The following is a 10,638-nucleotide window of genomic DNA, read 5'->3' as shown; positions in this document are numbered from 1 at the left end:
ATATACAAGATTCTAAATTGTCTTTCTACACATTTGTTAAGGTTTAATCGTGCTTAAATAATGACTATGTGTGTGTTAAAATTCTTACACACGCCCTTCAAAAATTTAAGATGACTTTGAGTCTTAGTATCATATTTGAGAGTGTAATTTTAAAGAAAATTCTATAGTGTCGTAAGACTTCGATACAATTTATATTGAATTTTTTTTCCTTGGAAATGTCATGGTTGATAATCTCTTTGCACAATTTTAGTTAGTATCGCATGATATTTTAAAGAGAGTCAGTTAATATGCAATTCATTTTGGCAATATCTTTGATGGCTACAACAATTTTAAACTCTGATAGCAACAAAAAAGGACATCTCTTATATATATTTTGTAAAATTGGGTAGATGGTCATTAAACACTTCTTCAGTGGAGACAATTACAGACACGGTTGTTACAAGTTACAACTATACACACATAAAAGGGAATGAGAGAAAGTGAAAGTAATTTTGTCTTGATTGCATTACATATTAATTTATTAGTTTTAACAATGAGTTTAATTTATATGTACTGACAGTGTAAAATTATTTTACACTGTCATCCAATAGAAAACTAACAAAGTGTCTTGTCATTAAAAGAATTTTTAATTTAAAGTGTGATTTATTCTGATACAAGGTTGTGATTGGTTGACAGTGTATGAACCTTTTTCTCTTTAACAATTATGATCACATGATTATTTATACAACACTAGTTGAACTTACAAACAATATTAAGGCCTAATTAACTAAGTTATTAGTTACGTGTAACTGGTAACTTTGCTAACATCTTTTAGACTTACACTTTAAAACATTCACATAATCCCAAGTTTCTATTTATCACATTGAGTGTGTTTCTCATTTATTTGAATTTTTTAAATCTTGAATAGTTTGGTTAGAACATATGTTACTTGATCCTCAATTTTACAATATGTTAACTTGATTTTGTCCTTACTTATTTAATATTTGGAAAAGTGAAACTTAATGTTAATGTGTTTAGAGTAAACCATTAGTTCCACTTCCTTTTTTTTTTTCCATTTGTATGTCAATCACTAGAGATTGTAACCACACTCAAGGACAAACTACATTGTATGTTGGGATATACTCAACTTCACAAGATAAAACCACCACTATTTTCTTCTTAGAGCACTATAAAATTGGATAATTGAACAACCTAAACATATATCTCATTGTGTTTACTCTTTCCACTTTGTCTCCACATCAATATGACTCATAACAACTAGCCAACTTATCTCGTTGGCCATCAAATTTGGGAGGTAAATGTCATGACCTATTGCTCTTAAAATATCTAATTATCATATGAGTTGTTTAAATTTGTGACAGTTCAGGTTTATCCATAAATCTCATTACCACACCTGCATTGTGATGTATGTCAGATGTGGAATCGCAAGTGTACCCCGTACAACCCATCATTTACTTGTATAAAGTGCTATCAACAACTGTGCCATCTTCATCTTTACTTAATTTTGATTTCGTTTTCATATAATATTTGTTGAGTTATAGTTTAACATATTTAATCTCTGGATATCATTGACGTACTTTCTCTAATGAATTATAATGTATTTCATGGTTGCAACAAATTCAAGGTCAAGAAGTGACTTAGAACTCCTAAATCAAACATATTAAATTTAGTGCTCGTGTTGAATTTGAAATTCTCATTCCCAATTTGATTGTTTTCTTTGATGAATAAATCATTTATATATAGGGTCCGTTTATTTTGGTTTTTTTTAAAAATAATTTTTATAGTGTTACAAAATTTTGTGAAAATTTTTTTTACAAAGAAATTTTTTATAAAAGTTTCAAATGAAAATTTTGTTTAAATAGTTATTCTTAAAATGTGATTTTAGGTATTTCATTTATTTATGGGAAAAAAATTTGAATATCAAAATTTCAAAAATCACTTCATTTTGAAGCTATTTCAAATAAATTTTCATAAAAATCATTTTTGAAATACAACTTTTTGAAAAAAATACAATTTTGACTAAGTTTTTGTCTTCAATAATCTATGTTTATGTTCTAGGATGTTAAAATTAGTGTTTCATTTTAGAAAAAACGAATATAAAAAAACTTGTAATATTTTGAAAAACGATTTTGCAAAATTTATTTTCAAAAATACAAAGAAAAAATCCATTTTTTAAAGCTGAAACAAACAGGCCCTATAGATACATTATGTTGAGATTTTCCAGCTTCACACCTACGTATATTTTATGTTCAAGTATGTACTTGCAATAGCCAATCTATTTTAGGTACTCATCAATTTGTTTGATCTAGGCTCTTGGAGCTTATTTTTGACCATATAGAGTTTTATTAAGTTTCAAAGTTTTATCTTCTTCAACTTTCACAATGAATTCTCGAGGTTGTTGAACATAAACTTTCTTCTCAAAGAAGCCATTAAGAAATGCATATTTGACATCTAGTTAAACAAGATCTCAATGTACGAAGTTAGCCACAACTACCACTAATTTGATTGTCTCAATTCTTAGAATTGTTGTAAAACAATTCGTGAAGTTGAGGTCAGTCTTTTGTTAAAATCCATATGCAACAAGCCTTGCCTTATGTTTGGCGATGAAACCATCTAAAAGTGTTTCATCTAAAAGGTGTTTCACTCCGTACACTCACTTAATTATAATAGATATCTTCTATGTTGATAAGGAGACTAAATTTCATATTTGATTTTTCTTTATAACTTTAATTTCTTCCTTCATAGTAGTAATCCACATAAAGGATGTAGCTACTTTTGCTTAGCTAAGAGGCTTAACATCAACAAATAAGGCTAAGTGCACCATATCTCCCTATAGTGTGACCACTTAGTTAGGAATGACATCATATTCTTGGAGACCTCTAGTTATAGAGTGCCTCTGTCAAGTAAGCGAGACTCCATTTACTCATAATGGATAACAACTAGCACGCTTGAAGATGATTCAACATTCTGGTGTAACAAACTTTGAGGGAAGACCTCGTACATTCAAGCAATATCTATCGCAATTAACTCGGGAATCAAATGCATATGCCTTATACAGGTAAAAGCAATATCACAAAGTCAATTTTATTTGACTCACACTTTACAGTGCAAGGTATTACATTGCAAAAAAGAAGGAATCGATAATTCCTAAAGGAGACAATCATTCCATCTTGAAACATCTGGTATGATTGTACTTACTCCTTCGAAATACGTAGAGGAAAGTGAAAATGATCTACCTACTATAAGGCATTCTCAAAGAACTTTGAAATGGTTGTGGGACTAGCGGTGAATGATTCATTTAATGTATGAATTAAGAATGCATTCTCAAGACGCTGAAGCATTACCTATCCCAATAAAAGAAACAAAAGCTTTATATACTTTTTGTAGGTATGTATCCCGTTGAAGCATTAGCCTATGATTACTCTCCTCCAACACCCGCTCTCTTTGCATCGTTGATCAAACAAGAAAGCGTCCCAACAATCAACCCCGCTAAAAAGCACGTCAAGTATAAGACGTCAGATTCAATAGTTCTTCCTCGAGTGCCTCACCAATCAGGTTGGCAAGATAAGAGCAATCTTCTTCCGGAGTTGATGTCTGGTGCTCTTTTGGAGTACGTGGACCCAGCCTCACCAAGAGTGTAGGAGTTGGAGGATCTGATGCACGCAACGACCTCCAAGGACCATAATTGCACAAGCCTCTTTATGGAGAGGAACAACCAAAAAGAATCAATTTTCAAAATGTTTAAGGCTCTCCGAAAACATTCTGAAGCTATAGTAACTTACACTAGGTTAATCAAGCCATGAACCCGCGTCTGGATCACGGAATTACATTGTAATTTGAGGAGATGGAAGAAAAGGGACAAATAGAGTTTTCATATTTGATATTTGCAGCAATACCGAAAGACTTTAATATACATCCAATTAGCAAGGAGCAACCATCAAGTAATTTGAAACTTCTATTTCGAAGTTGTTGAAGCAAACTAAAGTTAAAAATTGCATTGAAAATCAACATCAACTCAAAAGCTTCCAATAATAAGTTATTTATTATGTTTACATTTTATTGAAATGAGATGTGGTTTTCAACGCTATTTTATTTTTCAACATTAATCCAAACGGTTTTATACTACACATTGCGATGATGTTTCTTTTTGCTAAAAAAGCTGCTCCTTCTTTTCATGAAACCATCTCCAGCTGCAGTAAAAAAAAACATATTATTGTTATTTTCATATTTTGACAATTAAAATAAATTGATTAGATTAGAGACTGGAGATTAAACTTACCAATGATAATCCCATCTAGGTCTAACTTTAGACATACGATTTTCACCATGTGGATAATCAGTTTGAGCTCTTCTTGAATTTCTGAAAGCACAACATCCAATAGAATATATTCCTATAAGAAAAACAAGAACAACAACACTAAGAACTGAGACCTTGTGCCAATCTCTTCTTATGTTTTCAAGTACACCAGCTTTGCATGAATCACAATTGTAACATAGTATGTTTGCTGCATTGTTCCAACGGTAGCAATCATTGTCTTCCATGTTGGTGTTGCATGATGTTGGTGGTTTACAACATCCAGACTGCATTTATTCATCAATTCATAAATTAAATCAAAGTTTATAAAATGATTGTTCAAAAGCTAAGATCAACCATGTAAGTAAAACTCTATCGATACATTTGATACGTTGGAAAGTATATTCGAATATGTTATTTTTTCCTTATCAACGCCGAAGATGTGTAGTTTTTGCCACCTAATTAGGGTGGTAAAAAGATTTGGATCATCACGCTTTACCCTGTATTTTTGACAAACCGAACCAAAATTTATAGCTCTATCTTGTCTCTTTTATTTGGCAGACACATACCTAAATGGGACGATATTATTTTTTGTCATTTTTAAGCTTTAGGGAAACCGCATCGGTCCTATTTTTTGGTGGACCTAAATAGGATGGATATAGTTTGTTTTTCTTTTGCCACTTTTAAACTTTAGAGGTGATAGGATTCGTCCTGTTTTTAGCTGACACATGGCTAAATGGGACAGACATGATTTTTTTATCATTTTTAAGTTTTAGGGATGATAGAGATTGTCACACCTGTTCTATTTTTTGGCAGACCTAAACAGGACGGCCGTAGTTTTTTTTTCACTCTAACTTTATAGGTGACATGATTCATCTCTTTTTTATAGATGCATGCTTAAACGAAACTTAAACGGAATGCACATGATTTTTTGCCATTTTAAACTTTAGAGGTGGTAAAGTTTGCCGCAACCACCCCGTTTTTTTTTACGGAATTAAACCCCTTTTTTTGTCATTTTTAAACTTTAGGAGTGACAAGATACATCTCATTTTTGGCGAATTTATACAATACACAGTAATTTGTCACCTTACAACATGACTATTTTATTCCACAAGACAAAAATAGAAAGAAAAAAGTTATATTGTACCTGAATTGGAGACATATCCTTCTCCATGACATCAAGAGAGGTCCAAGAAGCAAGTTTAGAACAAGTATTAGACCCCATAATACAACTCCTCATAGTACTCCAATATTGAGGATCCTTAATCTTATTCCTCATCCATATTGAATAATTCTCAAGATGATATTCCATATAAACCCTACCAGGAACTTCAACACCCCCACCTTGACTAGTCACAGCAAATCCAAATATAGTCAACCCTAAAATAGCTGCTATGATCAACAACATAATCACCAAATAAACCCAAAGTGCCCATGCCACATGAAAACATGCTCCTATGAAACCAAATAGTGAAATCATAAGAACAATAAATCCTATAATTAAAAGTGGTGTTTGGAAGAAATTTTCACATGTTGTTGTGCTTCTTGAAATCCATAGTCCTGCTCCTATTATTGGTATTGATGCTAAGAGTGTGAAGAAGTTCAAGAAACCTATCACTGAGTTGCTGAATCGTTGCATCTCTTAAACTTTTTTCTATCTTTTTGCTTTGGTTTTGGTGAGGGACATGAATTTGTATATATATGCACTTGTAATATCTTGTTGATTTATTTTATATTGTCACTTGCATAAAGTTTGTAGAGTTTATATATGCTTATATATTCTTTCAACTTTTAGAAAAAGTTAGTTTTTATTCTTAGCTTAGTTATTAAGATGTTCACAATTTTTGAGTGGTTCACTTCTATGCCTATCCGATGAGAATATAATCAATTTAAAGAATTAGTATCAATGTTACAAAGAATTTTTATGAGGTAGAGATGAATTATAGAAAGAAAGAAAAATAATATAGATGAAATTTTACGAGGGGTCACTTTAATCTAAAAAATCTTAAAAGATTGAAGATAATTCACTCTAATAAAATCAATATGAAAATCAAGTAAAATTAACATGTTGATTCAAAGATAAAATTTTCGAAGTTAACTTTTCATGAACATGAGCGAGTAATCTTTTGAAGTTTCCAAACAAAAACGGGACTGAAAACTTAAAAGTTAAAAGTGAACCACTCATGAAAATTTCAAACACACATTATCTTAAAAAATCACAACGATATATAGATTATAGTTAAGCATCTTTAACACGTGTTTTAAATTTTCATGACTTAACTAATTATTTACAAAAGGGCTAAATAACACGATGCGAGGTGCAGATAGGAGTTAGCAAGGTGTATGATTGGTAAAAATAAGGCAATTTTGGAAATAAGGTGTATGAAAGGGGAGGAATCTACATGCCACCCTCCCTAATTTAGACTTGGCACCCTCCAAAAGGTATGAAATGACCTAAATGTAAAGATTTTTCATTACCACGTTTTAGCAAATCTACGTGAGACACCGAATTTTTCAAATTTTTGGGCGATACCGGAAATTCGGCGAAAACAAGTAAGTTTTACAGTAGATTTTGTGAAATTTCCGGTATTTTCTACCGAAAATTTTGAAATTCCCTGCACAAATTCTCATACAGGAAAATTTGAAAATTCCGGTATTTCTATTTTTTTTAGGCTTAATTGCAATTTTAGTCCCTCTATTATCCATTTTGTTGGGTTTTGGTCTCCCTATTTTAAAATCTGAAATTTTAGTCCTATATTTTAGTTTTTTGAGGATTTTGGTCCCCCTACAAATTCGAAGGCAATTTTAAATGAAATAACGCTCACATTAATGATGTGTCAGTGTCAGTTCAGCATTGAAATGTTCAAAAAAACTAATTTTATTTAAGATTTATGTTGAACATGTCATCAATCTGAGTTCCATTTCATTAAAAATTGCCTTCGAATTTGCAAAGGGACCAAAATCCTCAAAAAACTAAAATAAAGGGACTAAAATTCCGGATTTTAAAATAGAAGGACCAAAACTCAAAAAAAAATAGATAATAGAGGGACCAAAATTGCAATTAAGCCTTTTTTTAAAAATGTTATTTTTCTTATATTTTTAATTTTTTTCAGTGAGGACTAGAGGCACGGATGGTACTGTTGCGGGACGAACCATTGATAGAGTCGATGCTCTTGATCGAGCGGCTGCTGATGAGGTTGGTACCTTAGTGTTACGTGCTGGACGCGTTCCTTCGAGAGTTCTAACCGGAAACGGAGGGCTGAGCAGACGGGGAGGGGGTTTCGCGTACCTCGCCGTCAAAGTGGTAGAGCATCCACTGTTGTGGACGAGCAAGTGGTTCAGGATGAGGTTGTTAAGGATGAGGCGGCGGTGCTTGTTACTAAAGAGCTGATGACTATTGTTTGGGAGCCGGTGGCTGTTGTTGAGGAGTCAGTGACTGCAGTGCCGTCTCAATTTTTTGGAGGCCCTGTGTGGGTTAGTCATTGTTAAACTATGATAAAATAATTAGAGGCCCTATTTAACCTCATTTTAATAGTGGCAAAGATTTACGAGGCCCTGTTTACTTACTGTTTAACCGTAAAAAATTTGAGGCCCTGTGCGGTAGCCCGTCTTGCACACCCTCAAAGACGGCCCTGAGTGACTGTTGTTAAGGAGTAGGTGCCTAGAGTTGAGGAGTCGGTGGCTGTGGTTGAGGAGGGGGTTGTTGAGGAGCGAGTGGTGCATGATACAGATACCACCACTGGTGCATCTACGGAGCAATCAGTACACACTGATGGAGCTTTTCTAGGAGGACCTTCTGACAGGTCCGTTTTGACAGGGGGAGGTATGTAACATTGCTTAAGTGCTTATATTTTTAATCATACTAATGTTTTTGCCAATGTTTTAATTATATATTTTTGTTACAAGAGCGTCAAGTGCTGAAGGTCGCTTCTCACGGGTTGAAGTTGAAGAACTTCCCCGAGAGACCGATGCATGAGCAGGTGGCGAGAATGGTTCGGGACTTCCATTTGATGGACTTTGCTGGATGCTCCCTGACGATGCTGGATGCCCCTCTATTATTAGCTTTTTATGAGAGGTGGCACCCGAAGACATCATCCTTCCATCTTCCATTCGGGGAGATGACGGTGACTTTGGATGATGTGCATTCCCTATTTTACCTTTCGATTGCTGGTACATTTTTCACACCGGTTAATAAGGACCAGGAGACGGCGGTGCACATGGTGATGGAGGCTTTCAAGATTAATGAGGTGGTTGTGCTTAAGGAGTTTGGTGACATTTGGGGCTTTCACCTCAAGATGTCTTGGTTGAGGAAGATTTATTAACAACTTGTCGATGTAAGGAGGTACCAGGCTTCCGCTAGGGCGCACATGCTACATCCATTGGCATGTACTCTCTTTGCGGACAAGTCTGGAGTTTATATAGATGTCTTCTATCTTTCTCTATTCAGCGACCTTGATACCCCATGTTGGGCTTGGGGAATGGAGACATTGACGATGATGTACACAACGCTTGATGTTGCATCTCGTCCTGACACCAAACAGCTTGCTGGTTATCTGAGCTTATTATAGGTATATATTTTTACATGGTTTTTTGTGTTTTATTATAATTTACTTGCGCTTGATTATTTTATTTATGCAGTGTTCGATCTATGAGCACTTCCCTCACATCTTTGAGCAGAAGATCCAGCGTTGTGCAGCTGTTGACCCATGTGCGAGGAGGTGGAAGGCCAAACAGGCCATTACAGAAGGGGTGATTGAGTATAGACGGAGGCTGAATGCTCTGACGCTTGATGTTTTCATATGAACACCGTATACAGGTCACCGCGTTCATCATCCTTTTGATGTATCTTATTTATATTCAGGGTATGTCAGATGGGAGAGCCATATGGCTAGACACATGCCTGAGAGGTGTCTACGCCAATATGGTTATATACAGGGCATCCCACGGCCGGTCCCAGAGGCTCCAGCTGGTGGCATTGATCGCTGGTTTTAGAGTCACATCCTCAGCTTCCCCCGTGAGATCCTTAATATAGTCGTTGCAGTTTAGCAGCCTGGACAGTGACAAGATGGATACCTAGAGTGGTTCCTTAGTGTGTCACACCCTAAGGTCATACCATTTGCCGCAACATCTGATGTTCCAGGGCCTTCACGTGCCCAGAGACTCTTCCGCTCCACCACCACCTCCACCTCCCGCAAGTGACCAGGACACTCGCCTGCAGTACATCGTCGTTCACTTGGATGGCCTCATGGGTTTGGTGAAGCATGATGGTGAAGTTCACAGTATTTTAGCTAGGTTGGTGGATGTTGCCCGTGGAGAACCTATGTAGATTTATTTTGTTATGATTATATCATTTGTATTATTTGTATATTTGTATATTTTGTACGAACATCTTTTTTATTGCATCATCTTTTTGGCTAGTACATGTTTCGAATAGATAAAGAAAATAACATCAATAACAAACAAACATAGTTAACAAACATCAGATGACAAACAACAAGCATAAACAATACTCCGAAACATGAAAACCTAGGCACTAACGGATGACTATGGACGAATCAGACACTTCATTATGTCGTCCACAGATTTTTGGATCTGCCCATCCAATTCGATCGGACCTTTAGTTATCCTACGGCGAAATGATTTTCACATGGCCTTCACATCTTCATCATTCTTCAACTCGATTAAGTTGTATTTCACTCTTCCATTTGTATCAATTCAGTCCTCCCGAAACTCGATCTTTGTCACCCTTCTGTTATCGGAATCAGATAGCAAATTATTCAACGTTTATTTCAAGGTGGCAAAGCACTCGGGCCCATCTAGAATCTTGGTTTGAACAGCAGAGTTGGGGCTATTGAAATACACTTCTACATTAATCAAATACCGAGGAAGAAGAATTTTGTTGAAATGATGTGTTATCCAATAACCCTAACACTCTTATTTAAACAAATGGTGGTGCATTCTAGACCACACAAATGTGTCGGAGCAATCAAGACCCTCAAAAGTGTCCGCAAAATCTCAACCGTTAAACAAACCAAAAATTAAAACATACCAGAAATTTTAGTTATAATGAAATTTCCTGAACTCTTCGGAACTTTGAAATTCACGATATATCGGAAAATTTAAAATAACTACAATTTCCGGTATGATGTACCAGAAATTTTCTTATAACTGAAAATTTCAGTTTATTGTACTGGAATTTGACAGTGCATACCAGAAATTTTTTCCGAAAATTCTTTGTATCTCAACATTTTTCAACGAGGATAAAATTAGATTAAAAAAATATGGGGGTGCCAAGTCTAATTTTGTGGGTGGCATGTAGATTTTTTTCAAAAATAGTAAGCCCA

The 10,638-nt window shown here is 34.8% G+C and overlaps 1 protein-coding gene across 1 annotated transcript; it reads right to left on the bottom strand.

Annotated features, from left to right (window-relative positions):
* Positions 1-4,023: 4,023 nt before the first annotated feature.
* On the bottom strand, positions 4,024-6,042 carry LOC131632164 (tetraspanin-6-like). The gene is made up of 3 exons (XM_058902943.1): positions 5,442-6,042; positions 4,280-4,581; positions 4,024-4,190 (listed from the first exon to the last, which is right to left on the bottom strand). The coding sequence occupies exons 1-3, from the start codon at positions 5,931-5,933 to the stop codon at positions 4,151-4,153; spliced, it is 834 nt and encodes a 277-aa protein (XP_058758926.1). The 5' UTR covers positions 5,934-6,042; the 3' UTR covers positions 4,024-4,150.
* Between the last annotated feature and the right edge of the window lie 4,596 nt (positions 6,043-10,638).

The sequence above is a fragment of the Vicia villosa genome, unplaced genomic scaffold (assembly GCF_029867415.1).
Source record: "Vicia villosa cultivar HV-30 ecotype Madison, WI unplaced genomic scaffold, Vvil1.0 ctg.000911F_1_1, whole genome shotgun sequence".
In the NCBI taxonomy this organism is placed as follows: domain Eukaryota; kingdom Viridiplantae; phylum Streptophyta; class Magnoliopsida; order Fabales; family Fabaceae; genus Vicia; species Vicia villosa.
The sequence above is the reverse complement of the archived record's forward strand: the minus strand, read 5'-3'. Positions and strand labels throughout refer to the sequence as shown.